This window comes from Malurus melanocephalus, unplaced genomic scaffold, assembly GCF_030028575.1.
Source record: "Malurus melanocephalus ecotype Western Australia unplaced genomic scaffold, MMel_1.1 scaffold_36, whole genome shotgun sequence".
Lineage (NCBI taxonomy): Eukaryota > Metazoa > Chordata > Aves > Passeriformes > Maluridae > Malurus > Malurus melanocephalus.
The window spans coordinates 1,052,885-1,077,230 of record NW_026623268.1 but is presented as its reverse complement, the minus strand read 5'-3'; the positions used below and the strand labels follow the sequence as shown (position 1 = coordinate 1,077,230).

The window sequence follows — 24,346 nt, the reverse complement described above, 5'->3', positions numbered from 1 at the left end:
CTCTGTAAATATCTGGATTGTGTCCCATATGTTGCTTCCCGTTCTGGGGTTTCCTCCTTGGTGATACTTATTTTAATCCCTCAGTTCCTTAAAAGGCCAGGGTAGCTGAGCATTTAACCTATGTGGATGCATGCTCTAAACCTTACGGRAACAAACTTTCATCCTGCTGTTACATCACTGTTAGTAATGCCGGATTGGGAGTTATTCCGGGAACTAAACTACAAGAGTACAAGSCACCTTTCTGTAGGCTACATTAAAACTGACTATCCCAGCATTAAAGTAGATGAAATCAGCTTTTTCCATCTAGAGAGAGACACCATATTGACATGTATGTAGGATTATAGGAGTTGTATTAAACTATTCAAGACACAGCTTCAAATCTATAGCTGTTTATACCTTTCAGCACATTTTTGATTGGTTGAGAAAAGTAGTACAGCTAAAATGATCAACAGATTTCAAGGGTCTGTCTTCCATTCCAGAACAACTCCCAAGTTAAGAAACCATTTCAAAGAAAAGATTGTTTCACAGAAAAAAGAGATTGGTCAAAGTTTATAGAAGTTTCTTGGGTGGGGGCTATGCTCTAGAACCTATGGCAAAATTTCTTCTTGTTATCAGTGAGAAAACAGAGAAATATGCCTAGTGCCAGGCCTCCAAAGTGAAATGACTGCTTCTGCACAGTCATTGGAGACCCCAGAGCTCACTACAGGACAAGTCAGAGACTCCTGCTAGACCCTCACTTCAAGGGACTGTCTGGAGAACCCTGCCCTGTGGCAGTGTGGGAATCTCACCTGAACGTCTCATCTAGATACCCTGGATATCTAGATATTTAGATAATCCTGCCATTACCTAAGACAAGCCCAGAACAGTTGTCCATTCTGACCCAGACAGCACAGCTGAGTGACAAGTGAGCCGTGTTCAAATCCCAGAGTGTCCCTGCACTGGATCAGGCTCTCCCTGCACATGTGGGTCAGCAGCTGAGGGCAGCAATGCCCAGGAGATGATAGAACTGCACTCTCCTTTCCTTGGAGGGACTTGATATTGGATTTACCATCCTGTGCCTTAGAGTTTGATGGTGGTCCTGGGTAATTTATTTTGATCTTTAATCACATTTTGATCTTTACCGGGACATCTGGTTATATTTTTTGGGAAATAATGTTGGCAGTATTGAGATGGCTGACTTACTTCTCTTGGGGGAAGTTGTCTGGAATTAGATGAGACACCTTCTACCCATGACAATCATGATTTTTTTTTTTTTTTTTTTTTTTTTTTTTTTTTTTTTTAACAGGACTCTGGCTTAAAAACTTCACATCTTAAACCATGAACACTCTAGGAGGTCCACAGTGCACTTAGAGCAAGTTTGGATTATATAATATTGGCAAAATTATTTCTACAAATTTCTTCATGCTGTTCCATTACCCAGGGCAAATCTATCTGTTTCTGTCACTGCTTCAGCCCTGTGTCACTCTCCTTATGCTATAAAACACTACAGTTTCCAAGCACRAGACAAAAAAAACAAATTATATAGGAAAAGATACAGCAAACYCAAAGTTTAAAATTATGGCAATAGCAAAGATCCCACCCTAAAGCTATAAACAATCTGAAGCCACGTATACTGGAATAAAAGGAGGGTATTTTTGAGACAGATGTTATACAGCCTCATAGTAAACAGAGTTTGGTAAGATTTGCCAATTGTCTGCTGGAAACCCTTTAATGTTCCCACAAAACTCTTCATAAGATGGCTTTTGGACAAGCACAACATTAATCACTCAGATCCCCCTTTCAGTTAACAGATGGGCTTTTTGCACTGTCCCTTTGCTTAACCCAGTGCATGCAGACCCCARTTTCATTAGTGTTGACTCCAATTCTTCTCATATATCTCTACATTTACTAGATTTCCTGAATGATCATACAGAGGGATGCAGGAGGTTTCCAAACTCAACTTTCTTCAGAACAGATTTACTACCCAGCTGACTTGGAGRCTTCAGAGAGTGCTCTTGTCATAGGAGCACTCAGCTTCAGAGAAAAGAGAAACCAACCTTTTAGGATCACTTTTGCCCTTAYTGCCTCACATTATTCATTTTAATATATGTTGTGGTTATGAAATCACTATGAAGTTATCTAATTTGGGAAGCTGGGGATTTTTTTTACGTCATCTGTTAAGTGATTACTCTTTCTGGTATATTAATTACTCATATTTGTCATAGCTTTATGTGGCCTGTAAACAGGGAATTGAACCTGCCAGTTTTTCAGAAAAATTCAGCACCAGATTCTCTGGGTTTGAATTACTCTAAAAATAACAGCTTAGATTAAGTTCTGAGTAGCAATGGAGCAATAATAATAATTTGAATTTGTTTTCTGTTAAATACAAGACATGAAAATAACAGGTCGAGTTCAGGTTTGTTTTGCTACTAAGAAGCCACAAACCAGACTAGTTTTCAGTTTTATTGCCTTGTTAAAAGTGTGAGGAGCCCAAGCAAATAATTCCTTTGTAACTGTTTTTAGTACACATATCTTTAAAGTCCTTTAAAATAGCATTTCAAAACATTCAATTTTCTTTTTGGTTTTGTAATGATGACCAGGACTACCTGAAAACCTATCAGGACAACCAGAACACTAACACAAGTAACTATGGACACATCTCTTCCCAAAATAGATTTCCCCCACTAAACCTCTTCAGGTAAATAGCCCGTGTCTGTGCCAGACAGCCTGACAGTCAACAAGGTGATGACACACTTAAGCAGAAGTACAAGCCTCAGATTGGCTGAGATATTTTGAGCATGCCAACCATGCCAGGACAGAGGTTCACATGCAAGTACCACCAGATTTCTCTGCTGCAGATTTCCGCTCTTTTGAACAAAGGTGAATTTTGTTCATCTTCAGTGCACAGATCAATGCCAGCAGCAGCAAGAACCAGAGAAAGGAACTATCAGGAGCCTTTAAAAAGGGGAAATTACTTACCCACATGACCAATCAGTGCAGGAACTGGCAAGAAAAAGAGGGAAAAGGTTACAAAATATCACAGTTTGGCCGTGTTATTAGCTACAGAGAGAATAAAATGCAAGGAGAACACAGATACTCACCTGCCCATTGCTTCCTTTGTGTAGGACAGTTTCTGGAAAACAGAAAAGCAAATCCTAAATATATTTGAGTAACATAAGGTGAAAACCTTTATTTCCTTTGCATGCTGAAATAATTTTATTCTTTGTACTCTCATTTGTTATGTTCAAAACATATTAAAATCCCTGCTGAAAAGGAAATAAGTCCGACATGTCCAAAATACAACTGAAATTCAACATCAGACAGTGTAAAGAGCATTAGGTTTGTCAGAGATGCTCTRCATTTCTGCATCAGTATTCTGCAGGTACAGCATTCTCTCCCCTTAGAGGAGAACAACAATAAGATCCTTTTAAACAAGCAGTCTTCAGAAATTCAGTATTACCTCTGCTACTACTAGTCTATAGATTTAAAACCATCTTTTAAAAGAAAAGTTACAGCTTAAAGTACCATAGCAGGATTCATCTGATTACTTTCTGGTTATACAAGTGACAGGGATGTTGTTTTTTCATGTATTGGTGTAAACAACTAAGAAGGGGTACACAGTTCATGATTTTTCATCAAAATTATCATGGTATTGATGCCATTAGTTCTAGTGGAGAGTCACAGAAGCTTCTGGGAGGAACACTACAAGAAGTGGAAGAAGTCCTGAGCAGTTTGCAGCATGATAGCTGTTGAGAAATAATGCAGTMTCCTGCTGCTGTACCCATGTAAATAAAATGTCAAATACAGAWTATTATTGTCCATCCACAAAATTTCTGCTTCTCTGCTTTAGGGGTGCAAAAAGGGAATGTTTGGTAGACTGCATATTGGGCTGGCTTTCTTTATATAATCAATGTAGRTACATTTTTCAGCAAAAACAATATGAAGTGGATCAACTTAAGTACCATCTTTGAAATTAAACAACAATTAGCTTTAAACATATTATTTCCACTTTGCAAACTTCTCTGAAAAACACCCATATGTTTTCAGTGCCTTAAGGACTGTCACTCTAAGCTAACCTGATGATTCTACTAATGAAGGAGGGTTGAAAAGGCAAAAAGGATTTTTTGAGCAGGTTAGACTGCTCATTCTCTTTACCTGTGTTTTTAGGAAAGTGTAGAAATTCAGCTGTTGTTGATTTGGTTCCATGTCAGTGAGTACCATTCASTTCTTTCCAGGACATATGTGGACACTGTGATCACAGCTAGAATGGCAGACAGCTTGGATACAGCTTGAGGGGGGCTTGCCAAAATACTAATTTTAGCCTGTTCTCTGACCAAACTTTGTAAATCTGTTAATTCCTTAGATTCTTTAGTATATAAAAACAAGTCACAGCAATACTAGTTCTAAGACAAACAAAGAAACCAGTGAAAACAAAGAAGACAGTGAAAACTCTAACTTGGGGCCACTAAAACTATGTTTCCTGAGTCTGGGTCCCTTGACTTAGCCCATGTCTTGTTATTTCCAAGTCATCTATTCAACAAATTGTAAGGAGTGCCAAACCTGAAGTATCAATTATTTTAATGGCCAAAGTCTAGGATAAGAAACACTACACAGTCATATTTCCCAAAAGGCACCAAATTACTAAGTTCTCATCCATTCTCATAGTAAACTAGCACTCCCTATTGCAAAACTAGCATGGAGTGCAATAGTTTGTAGTGTGACTGTCTTCCCCTCTCTTAAATGTTTAATTTGCTTTGCAGCCTGGGTGGGTGCAAGCAATGATTTGAACTCCATGACAAATATCACCTTTTTCCACTAATTAGGAGCCAAGGGCTCTAGAGTTCTAATACTGGCGTTTTTAATCATCTAAGACAGAATAGCCTTTGCCCAAACACCTCACCTCTCTGACTCAGTTCCTTCATTTAGATGGAGTTAGAAACTTACCTACTGTACATGGCCCTGCAAAGATTATTTAACATCTTTACCCTCTGAAAGCTTGAAGTGATCTGTAAATAGTTCTCCATAGCAGCAGCAGCTACACCAAAGCTAAGGGGAGATTTTACTCACTGAAACTACCTCTGGCAGGTGCTTTGTACAAAATTAGTTCTCTTGAAGCAAGACCTTCCTGACATCACTATTATTACACCAATTCTCCTGATGCTGGGAGCTGAATTTTGTGTCAGTTGCTCTCATGCACCCCTTTACCTACAGTTAATTTTACATAATGCAAAATTATCATAAATTAATCTAAATCCATAAGATTAAATACAGGCTAATACAACAAACCACATACAGTACCAACCAGATGAGCTTCTGTCAACTCATGRACTTGCAGAAAAGCAATTATATAGGACATTCTTGYCTGATCCTAAGAGATTATCATTATGCACAGAAGACAAAATACCTTGGAGGTAACCCCAGGCAGGAGAAAAAGGTGGAGGAAATGTCAAGGAGATGTGAAATAATCCCATATTAGTTTAATCTCATCTGTGTAGTAGTGTACCAAGCATATTTGATTTAACCCAGGCATACACCTCATTTACAACAGGGAAGTCATACCAAAAAATTATTTTTCTATCTGCCTGTCCTGATCCCCCRCCATGGTGAATAGCAGAACCACACTCTCACAAAGGCAAGGCCACAGCACTGGGGACAATCCAAGGAAATGGATGACAACGTCCAGAACTGAAGTTACGGGGAAAGGCCMGAACAGGGAGCAGTGCTCTGAGGTGTATCCTTGACAAATAAGGAAAAAATAGGGTYTACAGTAAGAGGAGAGATAGCAGGAGCAGCTTCGTGGAACAGATACTGTTTTACCTATGTGCAACTTAAAATGAAGGCTAGAGATATATATGGCAAAGGTGGAGGGGGGTTCTTTTCAAATTAGAGGAGGCTAAACCTTGCAATGCAAACAATGAAAGTCAATAGATCAGCAGATGTGTGGATTAGTAAAACAATGAAGGATATCTGACATTGGGGCTCAATGGAGGGCAACTGAAAAATCTTTTTTGCATGCATAAGAGGGAATGGGGGATGTGAAAGAGCAGATGTGATCTGCTTTTTTCCAGATTTAGAAGAAATTAAAGGAGGTGTCCTATGCAAAGAAAAAAAATTAAAGGACTAGAAAGTGTGRTTAGGACATTTAATTAAACAGAGAAAGACAACAGTTAGCAAGGAAGATCACAGAACAGGAAAAGAGGAGAGACAGCAGAAGAGGTCTTCCGCAGGAACCTGAGGAAGAAAACATAATCTACCTCTGTGAGAAATTCAGACTGCAGCACTGTGACTAAGTGGTTACAAATAACTCATATCCTTGGGGTGCTGCATCCTATCTTTGAACACAGCTCTCAGAATTCATGCAAATCACCTATGTTACATTGCTAAGTACCCATTCCAACATGCTAAGCAGGTGTTCAGTTACACTAACCCTTTGGGCAGTGTTGTCTTGTGCCACTTTTACCCTCATCTATCACTGAACAGTATTTGCTGCAAACACACTGAAACAGACAGAGCTGCTCATGGGCTGGAAARTCAATGCTGTACAAAAGTACTGTAGAATCAACACCATCAAAGGGTTTGTATCTTGTCCCAGGAATTTTTCAAGTTGCCTCTCAGTAGGTTAGCACCTCCTAACCACAGTTTTGGGGATTCCCAGGGAAATTGCCTTTTGTAGGCAATTGCCTTCTCTGCTACAAACTCTTTTCCACACTAAGTCTCAGCTTAACTCGTGGCTCTMAGACCCAACAAAGCAGGCAGAACGCAAATTTCTCTCTCACCAACAGCCAGAAATCACACAGATCTGCTTCCTTCTGAAAGGATTCATAACCTAATCCCTGTTGTTCCATCCCATCTGCCCAACATTTTCAGATACACTTTGTTACAGGCACAGGGTTGTACAGGAGCCCTCAGCAGGTAGAGCTGAGTTTCTATCTACTCAACAGATTAAGCTACATGGGGGCTTTTAAAGCTTCATTTCTCATAACACCTTTACTCATTGTAGATTGTCATCAGACATGTAAGGAACTACAACTCATTAAAACTTTATTTTCTGAAATTTGATTGAAATCTGGAGAAATAGAAATTGTGACATGTATGACATGCCCACATTGGAAATGCAGGATGTAGACAGAACTTTATGCTGGAAACCCTGCAGTACCAGACCATAARTTGCTTTTTGCTGCAGACCAGGGAAGGAGATGCAGCCTAGAAAGATGAGGGTCCAATTAGAGTCTTCAGGTAAAACCTAAATTCAATGAATTCTCCAGGAAYGATAAAACATCAAGCTTCAGAATTTTTATGAATTAAAAGATGGCCCCAAATTAACTGACCAACACAACAATGCCAAATTCATGCAAGTTAGAAGACATCTTTGCTTGATTTAAGCACTTTGATTAATTGAAAGGTAACAATTTTCTCACCATGACTTAAGAAGACATGTGGCAATTAGGGAAATATAACCATCAGGAGTTTAGGTTCTCTCTATCCATCAAGGAATAGTATCAGACCTCTTTCAAGCTATCCACTGAAYTAATAATTCACASAGACTAGATCCTGCACGCCTTCTCMGTGGCAGGTACTGCTGAGCTKTATTTCATCCTCACAKGGGAAGCAGCTCTCTGCAGTCAGAAAYAAGGGTTAAGCTGCAGGCTGACACTGACTCATGTCTCTTGTTCCAGAAGGAAGCTGCCTTCTCATCATCATCTACATTTCCCCTGTTTGCTAAGGTCTTTTCTCCCATTTGGAAATCAGGAGTTGAGATGCCACAAATAACAAATGGCTGAAGGCTTGGARAATCACGGAGTTCAGAGATCCTCAAGTGCCAGCAGGAACCTGACAACTACTCAGAAATAGCAAACATATTCTACATTTTGTCACTTTTCTGTTCTGCTAGTCTATACACACAGCAGGCACTCCACTTGCTTTGCTGAATAAAATATACTCTGTTTGACAGACACATTAGTGTAGATTGGCAATTGGAAGGGTATTAAACAAGAGGGTGCAAAATTGCTCATAGTAATCACCCAAGAAAATTACTGACATGTTTTTTCCCTCCAGCCAAAGGCCACCTTCAAAATGTCAGCAAGTGTGACAGCCAAATGCTGCAATAAAGTTTCCATTACAAATCAGCGAAGTTCAACATGCACTTGTATCCTATTTCCCTGTTTCCTGTTGTACTATGCCAGGCTACAGAAGAAAATTCAAATTAAAAAAATAAAAATGAAACTTACTCAGTAAAGGAGATTCTTTTTAACATCTATTCCATAGGAAGGAATTGCATTTTTTCCCTCTTCTAATCACAATACATTTATGGACTCTATTCATGACAAGACCTGATACTGGTTTTAATTATATGACCATATATATTTTTAATCAGTTTGAATTCACTTGAGATTTCATAAAAAAATGTAAGCAATCAAGGTATTGCCAAGGTAGTACTCTGCAGTATATTGTGCATGTTGTGGGTTAATGGCTTTGTGTTTTTAAAGAACCACAGACTATAAGAGGACATTCTTTACTGTACATCTCCTTTTTTTAAATCTCTTGAAGACAGCTTTGTCCTTACTACCACTCCATAATTTTCCTRCCCTTGGTTCTTTTAACTTTATTCCTCCACACTTCAACATTCAGTGTAATATCTGCTGATACAATTTGTACAAAAGGCTACTTGCAGGACAGCAGGTGTTAAAACAGTTCAACCAACTATTACAAAATTACTGCATTATTTCAGTAATTAAAAAAGTCAAAAAGTGTGCCCAGCAGCTATGTGGGTGTCTGACAAAGAATACCATATGCCAGCTGTAGATTCTCCTATGAACAACACAAGTGGTGCTGCTTTGGCAGCAGTGCTTCAATCTCATAGCAAGAAGTCCATGCTTCTTGAGAAACAAATAGTTATTTTTGCTTCCATTTCTCCTCTTTTGGATTTTCCAAAAATTGTCTAGCACCAGTGGGAACATGGCCACAATCACAGGGCAGAATCAGGGCAAATTTGGCAGTTTTGGAATTCTAAACATACTTGTCTCAAAGTGTAGAATGGGATAATGAGGGCAATCTATATAACAGTTTTACTCCTCACTGAAATACAGCTACACAGTAATGAACACAAGCCAAGTTAATTTATAGGAAGGAAGGTTTACATGACGATTTATACTGAAAAAAAACCCACCCTATGGACTAGAGTTACCTTCTGCATTTGTGTTTCTGTCAGGAACTGAAAATAGACAGGTTAACAAGCTCTCACTTTGTAAATCTACTCAATATCCAACCAGGTTAGGATAGTGTTCTTCCTATGTAAAGTACTGTCAGTTAACATGATGGCACGAAAATTAAAATGAAAAATTCAAGGGGGAAAAAGGTATATTTAAAGTAATTTCTTTATGCTTGGCACAAATATGTCCACCTGCTCCGCCTAAAAATCTGACAGGTGATCTGCTGTAATGAACTCAGGAAAACTTAGCATATATATTCTGTATTAGCACATAACATTCATGTGTACACAGACATTACAGGGAAATCCACAGAAGCAGACCTCACATCTCCAAGACAAAAAAGAGGTATGAGAGCTGAGGYCAGCTGGAGTAAACTCCATCTGATATCCAGTAAGTAACTGTGTCAAAAGCAAGAGAGAGAATTTTTGTCTCCATTAATTAAGCCAGCTTGGAGCAGACATTGCAGCATTTGTGGGTGTGTGACAGTGATTACWGGGGATTAGAGGAAAGGATAAGAAAGAAAACTAAGGAAGAAGGATAATAAGATGGCATTTAATTACACTGTTTGTAACAGACCCTCCACACTACAACAAAACAGCATGAAAGCAATCATTCTGCTGAAACATTGTTCATTGAAAGCAAACCCCACAGATTTAGTTTGCCTAATTTTCAGATACCCTGACCTTCTTTTGAGAGAGGGGGCGGTCCCACACTACCAGATCAGACTGGGGCGAGCAACTGGAGGGAAGAAAGATGATGTTCTTAAAAACAGAGATGCACCCAATGCACCTGTTTGAACTTAACATTCTCAGAGCTGCTTTAAAAAGGTTTCACACTCTGACAAGAATTTTGTGCAAAAGCACACATGAGAAAGGTGAGTCAGTATTAGAGTTTGCATTTAAATCCACTCTCTGACCCATGCTTTTAAACATACGTCACTAGATCTTTTGACAGTGACTGACTGAGTGACAGAATAGAGTGCTCTTGCCTTTGGTCTTTGGTTCAAAATTAAATTGTGTTCAGCTTTTTRTTTCAAAAAAAGTCACCTGACAGATTTGCAACATTTTATGTGGAGCACAGAGGTGACAGCATTCATTCCCTCTTATCACAGACTAGTCTGCCATCAAATCAGCCCAAGAACCATCACCTTTTACCAACTGTACTGAAAGAAAATAGCAGAATGAACAGTCTTTTTCCCAGAATGTTGGAAATGCAGTTTCTGCAGCACTGCAGGCTATTGCAGTGCTGAAAGGAATATATCTATCCACAGGAGAAAGGAAATCTAAATTAAATATAAATGTTTTGAAAAGATCAAATAGAGAGCACTTTTTCTGTCTCCACTGTAATGCTTCAGAACCATACAAAAAAAAAAGGGAGAGCAGCACTGGGAAGTTTAGCTGCATTATCCTGTTTCCAAGAGTCATTCTGATTTCTTTTAATAAGCTGCCACTATAGATCATCTCAGTGTCAAAATCTTCAATAAAATCATGTTACATGCTCTGTGTGCATAAAAGAAAAATCACATTAATTTTCTTTCTCTCCATTTTTTTTGCAAAGTCTTCTAAGCATCATCAGACATCAGAAGCAAACTTTGGCTAGCATCACTTATGAAGACTAAGATGCAGGCTCAGAAAAAAAAAAAAAAACCCCTCTCTTTTGGAGAGACAACAGTTTCCATACTCACATTCCTCAGTGCACATTCCTAGCACAGAAGTCCATAAAAAAGGAGGGGGGGAAAAAGTCAACACATCCACACTGACTGAACATGACTAATTGTATGGGGTCACACATTTAAGACTTACAAGTTTCATAAAACTACTCATCCATTAGCTTGCAAAAGTAATCTTAAAGAAGATCCATAAGCCACCAGACATTTGAAGACAGCCTTTTCGACAGAGAAATTAAAGTATTTACTGTATCTTAGATGAATAGAAAGTTAAGTACTTAATTTTAAAATCCACAAACTCCTGAAAATACACCTTCATATTTCATTTGAGATAGGGTTTTTTAGTCAGATTTAATATTTATTTTATTTTCTTTAAGCTAAGTTAAACTTGAATCGACTGAAATAAGAGAAAATATACTAAGATATTCAGCATTTTCTATTGACTTGTTTTACACTCSTACTCTGATTTTAACCTGCAGCTTCCCATGGTGACTTATCTCTTGCCTTCATAGGATACCAAAGTTTTTCTCAATTCAGGCAGCAGTGCACAGACATCATGAACCTGTAGAACATCCAACAGGCAATTATGCCATAGGGCTTGGTAGCATCAGCACTACAGCTGGGAACCTCCTCCTCCTCCCAGGTTTGGGATGAAGGCCCCTCAGTGTCCTGCTCAGAGCAGGAAGGGGGGAAATGCATCACAACCTGACTCACATGGTGGGTTTAGACACCATCTACTTGTCAAGAACACATCTATTGAAGAAAACATTCTCTTCATCRTTGTTGCTTTTCCCTCCATTGGCTCAGCCACAACTTTGTTTGGGAAACTCAGAACTATGGATTCCAGAGCTGGAACACCCACGCCTGCCTGTTTCAAAGTACACCACTGCCTGCATTATGCCACACTGCAGTGAGACAGGATGAGAACACTCCAAGCAGTGCTGCACCCACCTTCACAATCAGGCTCCGGTGCTCCTCRGACTGACTGAAGTTGGTGCCCATTTCAAAGATGCTCATCATTCCTCCCTCACACAGGCTCATCCASGTGTTATATTCTTCACGCTCCGGCAGTCTGTCCCAGAATGTCTTGAAGACCTCCCAGACTGTTTCCTGACACACTGAGGGCACAAGAAAGGTCTGGTGTTAGTAGAGCAGGAGTGYTTCTGTGGCACAAATGGCCAGGATATTATTGTCCTAAGCTTGTCAGTGCATTAACATGTAGAACACAGYGACCTGACATCTACATGGAGAGGTGGAAAGCATTGAAGGGACTGACCATGAAGATCTGGTGGATCTTCCACACTCATAATACCTCTCTCCCTGACCTTTTTAATGGAAATAATGAAAGAAAATTTAAGAAAAAAATAAGAGACCATGAGAAAGCACTTGTCTCCTAACAATCATCGAGAACAACAGTGTTTTCACTGAGTAACACTGCCTTCTGATCATTGAATCGAATTTTTAGAAAACCRAAATGGTATGGCAAATGTCCTCACAGAAAGTAGAGCTGGAGCTTAAGTTGTAACAATGATGGTGGCACTGATCTAAGTTTAATAGGCTCAGTCAGTTACAATTCCTTTGGACTCACCTTTACACAATTTAAAATACATTTCAGAAATCACAACTGCATCCATAACTCCAAAATCAAAACAGGATGATCACATAAAATAATATGTTATAAATAAGTCAAGCTCTAACGGTGCTTTATGTTCACTGAGAAATAACTGGACAGCTCTGGAMAGTCAGCCTGAGAATTGAGGTTTAATATCATAAACTCCACTGGCTACTTTAACCTCCCAGTTTTGCTCTTTGTCAAAGTAGTGATCACATTACACTCGAGCAAGAGCAACTCTGTGACCCAGGATAACYCAAAGAGAGAAAGATTTATAGGATTTTCCTTGTGCCCTGGAAGAGAGCAACATTAAAAGACAAACTCTTTCACACCAAATGCCAGCCAGGAGTGGTAGCAGCCAAACCTGCTTTTTGGCCTTAATCTGATTTCACTACTTAGACAGACAGTTCAGCAGAGGAATGCTTTGCATTTYGGGAAAGTCCTGGTATCATAAGCAAGCCCCTACAGCAGACTAAATCTATCTTCAGAATGTCATTTTCTTCAATCAGTTTTAAAATTACCTCTGAGCTGCCAAACCCAGTACCTTGCTGTTACCTCATCTTGATATTTCATTTTCTGAATTCCAAAGTTGTTTAAATGTAGACACGTCAAATTTAACAAACTTAAGACCACATATGGAAACATTATCATTCAGCCAAGAGATGGACACTTTCCTTAAATGTAAATGCTTTACAAATAACAACCTTAGGGACCTGTTTCCTATGCMCCCTTAAAGCTTAGCTGACTGACACACTGGATGGCACCATGTGGAAAAAGTTCTTTACTACACCCTGCATTTTAGTTTACGGGAGCAGTTGAGAYTGTTGCTCTGTTGTGGAACTCTACAGATACAAAGACATTTTCATTTCCATGACACACTGCCAACAGCTTCCTGATGTGGAGATTAGCATWGCAGCTCATCTGGTAGGCGTGACCAGAGATCAATAAAGTCCTCAAACTCTTCGTTATTAACTGTCAGTAGTGTATTACTGCACTAGCACCCGTCCAGCATGTAGGCAGTTAACTTTATCTGTAAGACACACAAATTTGGAAAATATTGTCYATTGTTTCCAATCAGTTTCGCTCCTGCATCTCCATTAATCAGAAACAAATAGCCAAACTGACACATATCCATCTCACATCCTCCCAGCAAGTTACCCTCACAAACCCTTCGAAGCAGGGACCACATGTCCATCTGACCTTTGCACAGACCTCAGGCAATGAAGCCATAATCCTGCKCTGGGATTTCAGAATCCTGCTGGAGTGCTAATAAGCTTCCTGGAGCAGAATAACATCTATAATATAACAACTCTCTACCATCCCACTTGCAAGAGCCAGGTATCCAGGAAAAGACCCAAGCCTAGTTTCAAATCCASAAGTCTGCACCTGCTCACATTTCTTATGGTGGTAGTTTTATCCTGTATTTGGATCTTTCACTCCAGGTGCCACATTGCACAGCAMCAATCCCGCAATGAGATTACTCCCCGTGGCTGGGATAAATCCTCAGCAGACTATCAGTAACAATTGAAGCTATAGCAATAGCTTGCAAATACTTTGCAGGGACACTGTCTAATCCTACAGTTTTCAAAGGCCAACAGCAAAGGACTGGCTTTCCAGTTGCAAGGAATWGAAGACAGTTTTCCTTAATGCTCTTAAACAAGTTTAAAATAAATGTGATGAGACAGTGTCTTGCCTGAATACAAGCTGCTCCCATATAAACAGTTGTTCCAATCAGCTCCCAGTAGATTAAGGATTTTCTGTGTGTCCTTTCATTTGGAATTAGACACCCCACTGAATTCCAGCCCCAAAAGCTTTGTGCCATCTGTGGGCTCCAAGCCATTAATTAGACCTAAGCTGTCAACACAGCCATGTATTCTCTAGAAGGAGGAAATGAGATGTGGATAAGGAGTCACATTTTGACCTCTAGCCTGTTCTATCCAGGAGTTTCCACTGAGTGAGCAGTAGCAAGCTGGACAACATGGTGCAAATTCCTTCTGAATTCTCCTCCTTCCAYGCAGTCAGAGTGTGTCAGTTCTGACACACAAGGAGGGATGGAAAAACTCCAAGCAAACCTCTACCAGCACTGCCATTYGAACAGTTGTGTTAGCCTTGTCCAGGAAAACTCAGCCTTGGTGAGCTGCTTGCCAGCACAATCACCCTGCAACCTTGTTGGCACGCAGTCCATCCTGTCACTGGCTTGTTTATTCCAGCTGGCCAGTTTGCAAAGCAGGGGATTGCTTTGCAGGATAACAAATCCAGGCTGTAAGGGCTCAACACAGGAACTGTCCTCAAATGTGCTTATATATATGGTGCTGAAGAGTAAAATCATGGATTGGCTAACAAAAAAAAGCAAACAATTTTGTTTCAGTCTTTCTTTCTCATAAATATTGTCATTATTTTACAGTTAGATGGAAGTTGCTATTCCAAGCACAGCAGGAGAACAACACAAAATATTATTATTATGGTTTAAATCACACACATTTAGAGAAAGTGACAAGCACAATTTTATCTTCCAACTCTCCTTCAAGAATGTCAAAAAGGGACCCAATTTTTGTAATGACTTGGTTGATATGGCCACCCAGGGAACTGAAAAGACCACCCAGAGTGCATTCAAAGTGCTTAATAAATGCGATCAACCTTCTTTGAACCTGAGGGTGACCCCACCCTCTGATGGGTTTTCARCCATCTGTAGGCAAGGGAGGTTTTTACAAGTCTCTTATCAACAAGTTCTTGAGAACTCTCATATGAAGAAAAACATGCATTTTAAACTAGATTTTAAGCATTCTGAGACTCTGCAGGCAAAAGAGGGAAGCAAAAAAAAAAAAAAAGTTAAACAGAACTTGACTGGAAACTTCAGGAAATAACTATGGCTTATTGTATAAAAATAATTCACTATCTTTCCTTTCTGACCCTCCAGAAACTTGCTGGTGTCTGTGTTAAACACACTATCTAGATATGCTGACAATAAATGAAGCAACTTTTGGCTAAGATTTAAAATAGCAGCTCCTTGAAACTTAAACAAAAAATGAAACAAACTTCAGGGGGGACCAAACAGTTTACCATTGAGCTTTTCAACTGGAAATGCAACTCTGACTTTTAAATATAAAAGATTAAAAAGATATAGAGAATGGGGGGAAAAGTGCTGCATAAGAGCTTATAATAAATTGCCATGAGTCAAACAATTCAGAGTTATGATTGATGCTGCTGGACAGGTTTTGCATTATGATATTTCCAGAATTTTTTTTTTCTCCAAGACTTGCCACAAAATTCTTAAAAGCCAGGGGAGCAGGCAGCCCTGCCAGAGTGAGGAAGAAGCTCTGATCAGCCCCAGCAGYGCTGCCACTGCCACCTGAAGAGCAGCTCAGCCCTGGGGCCATGTGCAAAGAGCTCTTCACACCCAGATCTCAGTCCAAACTTTCACTGCCTGCTGCAGGGATGGCCACRGGCACAGATATGTGGGACAGCATTAGCAACACCAGGCCCTGGAGGAGACGGGATTTGTSATGAGGCCTCTAATCCCCAGCAAACAATACCGATTAAAAGCATCATAAAATCAAGATCAATCTTTTAAGGCAGTGAGCTAAGAATCTTAAAGCTACACGTGCATAGGAAGGTAAGCTGCTCTGGAAAATTGCTTCTTCGTCCCATGGTTGCAGTAATAAATAATTTGTATTTTAATGTTAGTTGATCTCTTGGCTACCTTGCAGTTTTCCTCCAAAGAATTCCCGAAGAATTCAAATGTTAAAAAAAAAAAAAAAATTAAAATTAAGACTTATGAGGTAAAGAGAAGCTCCCTGCTACAAGAGATGTGATCAGGGCCAGCTGACCACGGGAGTGAAAACAGGTATGCTGAAGGCATGTAATTGACTGGCACCAGAATTCAAACTAAGAAYACAAATCACACAGCTTGTTCTTGGCTCCAAGGTGTATTTCAATGCACATCCTACATTTTCCATGTACTCCATCCTGAAAAGCCTAAGAAATTAGAAGTCACTTCATCCCTTGCTAAGATAATCATCAAGGGGAAAGAGGAGGTGGGAAGAAATTAAAAGATCAACTCATTTSGTCCATGCCCTTGCACAAGCTTCTMCTTGAGCCAAGTTCCCATAMGAAGTAGGCATGTCTTAACCTTTAAAGGCCATAACGGGTTTCAAAGGCTGCTTCAGAAAGCCAGACATGTGTAAGAAGTGGGAATTGTCCATCAGCATATCTGCTTCAAAAGCAGAAAAGCCCAGCCCTTGGAAGCTTAMCTACTTCAAAYRCAGTGTCKAAGCTCAAWTAATACTCARAAATAATAGACAATACCCTGAAAAGCTTAAAATAATTGTGTTTCAACCCAAAAAAAATCCTCATAGGTGGGACAAGCTCTTTTCAGTCCTACTAATCTTGCAGGAAGGAGTGAAAAAACTTTAATTGAAGGTTCCTTTCCCAAAGACATCGTCAYTGTTTTCAAAGCCTCCAGCTAAGAACTGTGATGTGATTAGATAACCTTTCTCTTGCTCTGAAATTCTCCAGTCTGGCTCCCCTTCATGCACTGGGGTAGGATGCAGCATCCTTGTGGCTCAAGCTGTACTGCTGGGGATGCATTTATCTCTCAAACRAGAGACAATTAGCCTATTACACTCAGTCTGTGCTCAGGGATTTCTGAGGTTAACAGAAGGGGCACCACATGACAGCACTGAGCGTCCTGAAGGGGGTAGGGTGGCTTTCTGGCCATTTGTGTAAGTGGGCAGTGCTGGAGTTTAATCCCAATTAAATCTCATTAGTGCTTCTTAGGAGTTGAACCATGGATGGTGGCTAGGAGCACTGAATCAGGCTGAATATTCTATTTTGAGGCAGCATGAGACCAACTCCTCCTCCTCTTTAACAATTTCTGCACAACTGAATAATTTAATTGCAGAGGGGTTTGATAAAGTCACAGGGACACTGACAGCCACCTCCTAAGAGGTCACTGCTGCCAAGACTTTGTTACCATTTGTTAAACAAATTAATAACCACATRCAGAGAAATCACTTATCTGTTTCTGGAATGCCACTGTAAGTGATCTATATCACAGCAACCTTTAAATGATACATGAAACAATCAAGGGTTTTAAATTGAAAAAGTACTTGAATGTGAATTAGCTAATTCATGTGAAAGATTTTTGATTTGAACACTAACATACTAAACTCTAGCACAGAAATTATCTTCACCAATAACATTTCAGTAAAAGCAAATGAGTGTCTCATCTGTGTCACCCATCTGTGACCTCCTATAAATAAACTTCATAAATTTATTGCTTAGTATGAGCTACACATAATATGTGCCAGGGATGGGGGGCAGGGGGAACAAGGAAAAAAGGCTCACTCAGCCAGATTCTCTATTAAATGTATGCTTTTTAGCCAGATACTTTTTATGACTTTAGGCTCTTTGCTTTCTTCATTACTAGCAAGATCTGAATAACYTGTAGCATTTATGATTTCAGTATCAAATTGAACATTTACTCTTAATTATGTTCATGTGCAGAAAATAACAACATTGTTTCTAATACTTCAGTAAATAGATTTGAAGGGACCAAAGAAAAGGGAAAATGAGCAAGCATAGTGCTATGCCTAAGATTACCAAAAATAAAGATTACATTCATGCATAAATTTTAATTCCTCAGAAACAGCCATTATTCTTTCCAAAGTTCAAAAATGTCTGTGTGTCTCATCAGCTGTGTACTACAGTACATCTATTTCCTTGTTTGGTCAGTATCTTTAAAAGCTCTCCTTAGATGTTTAGCTTTATCTGAAGCTCTGGCTGGCAAGAACAGTTCTGGCAGGGAGACCATCTGATCTATTCACGTGGAAAGATGATCAGTTCTCACAAAAAAAAAGTTCTCACAAGAGTACATGGAATAGTTTAAGACAGAGGATCACAGCAGGAAAAATTGCAGACAGAATTCAGGAAAGGTAGCCACCAGAGTAATTACATCTCAGAGGTGGCAAAGAAGCACATTGCCCTGAGCCACGGTGACAAAATCCAGCAGCCTCTGTTTTACCCAWTTAACAGGCATGAGATAGCATGGCTTGTTTACCTATCTTGTAATCCTTATATTCTTTCTATTTTGCATGCTAATTCAGCTTCTAAATCTGGTAAAATCTTCAGCCATCTACCAGCAATTTACACAGCAGAGAATGGACAGAATCACTGAATTGTCTACACAAGGTGACTGGCCACAACAGACTWGGTCTGAGTTGGCATGGCTGTTTTCCACATAATAAATTTTATTTATCTGTGGCTTGGGGTACCTTTCCCTGTCAGCAGTAAAGAACACCATAGCAGACACTACCATATACAGYCCACCTACTCTCTGAAATCCCACTGTTAGATTTCCACTTTTTTTTTGGTAGAATCTCCAGCTGTCCACTGGACACAATTCGTGTTTCTCACAACAGCCTAGCCATGAGCCACCGTTAGATTTACATGATTCTTCCATGAGCAACCCTTACATTACTCCATTTAAAAGGACATCAGTTAAAAACCCTCTAAGACCCAACCCAATGCCCAACAGTACCCAATCTGTAAACATCTATGACTGATTTTCATCCCCATATGGCAAAAAATGAAAGTCAGCCAAGAGCAGCAACTTTCATACASAGCTACAGGAGATAAAGAGACTGGGCAGTACAATCATAACCCAGGATTCAGCTCAAAAGAGTGAAAATAGTATCTTCTGCTATGGCAAAACTCTGTTCTCTATTCTGTATTGATTGTAGGAATAAAGCAGTGCTGCAGAGATGTGGTTTCCAGATTGCAGGTGCAGAAAAACAAGTACAACCCCACCCCTATTCTAGGCTGGTGCTTCCAAATATCACAGTAATMAAATGACCATCAGTGAATAATCATACCATTAATTAGACTTTCATGTGTTGAAGGGTGATGCTGCTGTTTTAGAAAAGACTAGTTTTTCTACAGATCCTTGCATTTTGTTGTACATTCTTTCTTTTTAATGTTTATTTATATATTTATCATATTCTTTATCTTTTCAAGGCTCAAAAAAATCCAGATGTTGTAGTCAGAAAAGAAAAAAAAAAATAAAGCTGTACGCTGTTAAGCCTAGAGCAATATGAGATAAGGACTTCCTTAAAGCCTTTGACAGGAATGTTCAGCTGTCAGTCTCTGACACCTAGAGAGGATTTTGCCTAGCAAAAGTAAATAAAGCTAGGAGTTACAGGCAGATAATTATATTCCCCCCTGTTGCCTTCTAAGGTAGACAGAGATAGAACAAACGTAATCTGGATAATCAGCACATGCAAACCTTTTCTGATTTTCTAACAAGCTCTATCATTAAAATAGCAACGAAGTTTTTTTCCAAGGTAGTGGCATTGTTTTGCTGACAGTAAAACAAAACCAAGGAAAGAATAAACTGTATTAAAACCACCCTTTCCAGAGGAAGTATGGGACATTCAAGTAATTTCTTACTTCAACATATGCWGAATAAAGAGAAAATTCTAAAAATGCACACAGATTCAAAAATCAGCAGATTCTGTGTATATTTATATTTATTCCCTTCAGGGGTCAGTTGCTTTCCTAGTAATGGATCACACTGGTCCCTGAGTGTTAAACAGTGACCACACTTTTTCCTAGGACTCTTTTCTTGGCAGTGGACTGTGGCTGTTTGGATGGCTACCAAAAATATTGCACATAATCCAGTARCACTGAATTCAGACACCAGGTGCCCACCAAACCTCCTCTATCACTCCCCTCTTCAGCTGGACAAAGGAGAGAGAATGTAATAAAAGGCTTATGGGTTGAGATAGGACAGGGAGAGATCACTCATCAGATTCTGTCAWGACAGGCTGAACTTGGGGATCTTCCTTGAATTTATTACCAACCAAATCAGAGCAGGATGATGAGAAATGACACCAAATCATGAAACACCTCCCCCTCACCTCCCTTCTTCCCAGGCTTAACTTCACTCCTGTTTTTCTCTAACTCCTCACCTGCAGTGGTGTAGGGGGAAGGGGGATKGGGGCTGTGGTCAGCTCATCTCTGGTACAGCTGTCTCTGTCTTCTTCCTCCCCACCAGACTCCTCATGCTCTTCCCCTGCTCCAGCATGAGGCCTCTCCCATGGGAAACAGGTCTTGGCTAATTCTCCAGTGTAAGTCCTTTCCCAGGCTGCAGTTCATCACAAACTGCTCCAGTGCGGGTCCCTTCCATGGGGTGCAATCCTTCAGGAACAGCTTCTCCACCATTGGTGCCCCATGGGGTCACAAATCCTGCCAGCAAACCTGCATCAGTGTGGGATCCTCTCTCCATGGGGCCACGGGTCCTGCCCAAAGCCTGCTCCAGTTTGGGTTTCCATGGGATCCCAGCCCCCTTCAGCCATCCTCCTGCTCTGCCATGGGGTCCTGGACAGTCTGCAGACAGAGCTCTGCACTTCCATTGACCTCCATGGTCTGCACCACGGGCTGCAGGGGAATCTCGGCTCTGGTACCTGCAGCACCTCCTCCCCCTCCTCCCTCACTGACCTTGATGTCTGCAGAGCTGTTTCTCTCTCATATTTTCACACTTCCAACTGCAGTTGCTGCTGTACAACTTCTTCCCTCTCAAATATGCCACCCCAGTTGCCTTGGCTCTACTGACATAGGGGAAGCTTCTGGCTGCTTCTCAAAAAAATACACCCCTGTAGGCCTCTGCTACCAAAATTTTGCCAGACAAACTTAATACCYGGCATATGAACTCTCATAACTTCAGGTGCATTTACTCAGGACACCATTAAACACCACCCAACCCCCCAGGAGCAGCATTTGCTAACAGAATGAAGATGACAAGTTGCTTGAACCAGACCTTGCATGACTCACTGCTAATTGAAGTCACCTCCTCTATTTTCAAAGATYGTTGACTTGAAAGCACTTAAGGGTAGTCACAGCCTCTGCTCAAGAAAACCTTGTGGATTGTGGAAGCAGTTAAATCCAGTGAGGAAACAGATGGACTAGGTGGATTTTTGGTTCAGCCTAGGATTATTAAGGCCTAAATATACTTTTGCAACCTAATTTACAGATTTCTTTCTTCTTTATTGTTACTCACACCTTTGCTTAGTTGGTATTGCCCTAATGTACCCTATGATAAAAACTGAGGGGTGACTGCAGTTAAAGCACATGGAATGTATGGATTCATTTGGATCAAAGAACGCTTGAGTCCTATTGGGTGGAAATAAGGAACTGGCAAAGCCTCTCAAGCCATCAGCATCATCATCAGTGTCAGCATCCCTTGCAAGCTGGGCACAGCTCCTATTTGAATGAGGCTCTAAAATCCCATACAACTCCACTTTGTTCTCCAAAATATGTTGTTTGTTTAATTTTATGCTAATATCAAGTAGCTCCTGTTTGTCCTTGTTTTTCACTTCTCTAAGTAAATAAACTGTGTCAACCAGTGAGAGTTTCTCTACAGGCAATCAAATGTCATCAAACATGAGTCTCTGAACACCCTTCCTTCTCCTCTCACAGCAGCTCTTTGTCACTTTGCCARTTTTCTACAAACATTTTAAGATAACTACAAATTGCATGAATGCAGCAATACAAAGACACAAAGAGCAGAAAGTGCTGCACAGTTGTGACATCCCATCCCAGTGCTGCCACACAGAAGGGTTGGAAATACATCATGGTGCTGTCACATTTCATCAAGCCAAAGAAGATGTYAGTGGGAATATTGCAGTTCTTCAGAGCAAACACTGTCACACCAACTTCAATATCTTCAAAGAAAGGCTTTTTGTCTATTACACTGCACCCTGATACCTGGAGATTGGCTTTCTAGACAGAACACACYACGTTTTGCATAACCACTCATTGTCACATGGCTGAAGCACCAATGTCACAGATTTGATTTTTCTGACTGACCCCTCAATGCTTCTACTGGCACTTCAAGAACACAAAATAAATTCAACAAACTCTCATTTAGCTACTCTTTAAATATTTTCTYGGCATTCAAATTGTTCTGAGAACTGATTATTTTAGTAAACACTGTGGTTTCAGGTACCAAGAGTTCTTATGAGTGTAGACAGATGGTGGGGCTTTAGCCTAGAACAACTCTCATAAGCAAGATTATCACAGAAAAGTAAGTTTCTTGGATAATAAAGTAATGCTATGGCCTGGTATTTTTTGTTTAAAAGTTTAAGAGTTTTGCTCTACTTTTTAATAAGTGAATGTTCTTTACCAATTACCCTTGAGATGTACAATCACTTACCTCTGAGCCTGAAATACTTCAGATGGTTGGCAATAGCCTGCTCAACAGATTCATCAGGGCAGATCTTAACTCCACTGGGAAACAGAATGGAGCGCTTCCTCCGTAACTGCACGTGCCTCTGGAACTGCTCAGCATCCATGATGCCCTTAGGCTTTTCCAGCCCTGGAGGCAGAGAAGGGTTTGCCAACTGCCAGTCTCTGAGCTGAGGGGCTGGTGAAACATCTTTAGCCTGTGCTCCTTCTGCAGCTGAATAAGCTTCTGCTGTAAAAATAAAACCACACTGATTTCTCAGATGAGATAATGATGGAATCATTAATATCTTCATGACATTTCCATGGACTCTGAAGGACATTGCTGTGCTTTTTTCTGTTAACACAACCTGTCTCTGACTACTATTATAAACAGCCTCCAGCTCTTTCCAATATCCCATCAAATGGTAACATAGCATAAGGTTCTAACCCTTTGAATTCAAATGCTTTGTGTTTGACTTCCCTTCTGCCATTAGGCTTAAGTCAATGGGACTCTATTTCTGAATAAAAATATATTTAGAAGTTTCAGGGCCAGAAGTTAAGTAAGTGAGAACTACCCCATACTTTCCTTCCACAAGAAAAATCTGTATACCTTGAGAAAAGAAAGCTGTTTGAATGGATGGTTGACCTTTCAGCATTGAGACAGATCCTTACTCTACTAGAGCAGGGGGAAAAAATGAGGAAAAACCAGGGTCATCAGCTTCAGGYTGGTTTTCTGGATTTTTAAAATTCCCTCTTATATTAGTTGTTCCATATCATTGGAACCTAAGGAAACAGCTGAGGTAAGAATGTGTATATTGAGATTTGATCTAAGCGTCTAATTCTCTGTCCTTCACAGTCAGCTGAYCTGAAATTATTTAACTCAACTTTTTCACTTTTTCCCTGGAAAATATGCCTGAACAACAATTAAAACCAGTAATTTATGAGAGGAAGAATAGTAATAACTATGGCATTTCTCATGCCACGGATTATGAGTTTATTCTGCAACTTCAAAGTCAGTAGACCTTTGACTTTTATGACTGAAAGACGAAAGACATGGTTATCTTGATAGCATGTTAACAGTTACTTTGATAGTATACTAACAGTAATTTTGATAGTATATTAACAGTTATTTTGACAGTATATTAACAGTCAGCTTTGTTGCACAAGATCACCAGACATTGTATCAGAGGCAGAAAAGAACATCAAAAAAGGTCACGAAGGCAAACCCCCAATCTCTACCCAAACTGACACATGTTCAGTGCCCATAAGCAGAAGAACTTTACAAGATTCAATAAAAAATAAAGAAAAAACAACTAAAAAAAGTTACCAGTATTTAACATCTCAAAGTTGAGAAAAAAATTGTCTCCTTTAGCCACTTCTATGCTCAAAACAAGACAAATGTGCAGTTATAYCTCCTGGAAATCACCCAAAGTATTCCATATTTACACTGCTATCACAGCACAGATTTGACCAAATATTTCTCTGTATTAGCCCCCTTTGTCACAATTAAATCAGAAAGGTATTTCTCATTCTACACACTACCATGGATAAATTTATAAACAAGAACATTCAGATATCTGCATTACCTGCAACTATTTGAAGATCTGTGTTAATCATTCCGGGAAGGCAAAGAAAGATTTTCCAAAGGAAGCCAAACAT

General features: G+C 39.8%; 1 protein-coding gene across 1 annotated transcript in view; it reads right to left on the bottom strand.

The window, feature by feature from the left end:
- IMPG2 (interphotoreceptor matrix proteoglycan 2) overlaps positions 1–24,346 on the bottom strand; it is a 49,434-nt gene extending 25,088 nt beyond the window's left edge. Inside the window, exons 1-5 of the mRNA XM_057364124.1 lie at positions 24,274–24,346; positions 22,677–22,937; positions 11,806–11,972; positions 3,081–3,112; positions 2,959–2,982 (exon numbers count right to left, since the gene is read on the bottom strand). Of these exons, the coding sequence (XP_057220107.1) occupies positions 2,959–2,982; positions 3,081–3,112; positions 11,806–11,972; positions 22,677–22,937; positions 24,274–24,346 (557 nt within the window). The remainder of the gene's footprint in view (positions 1–2,958; positions 2,983–3,080; positions 3,113–11,805; positions 11,973–22,676; positions 22,938–24,273) is intronic.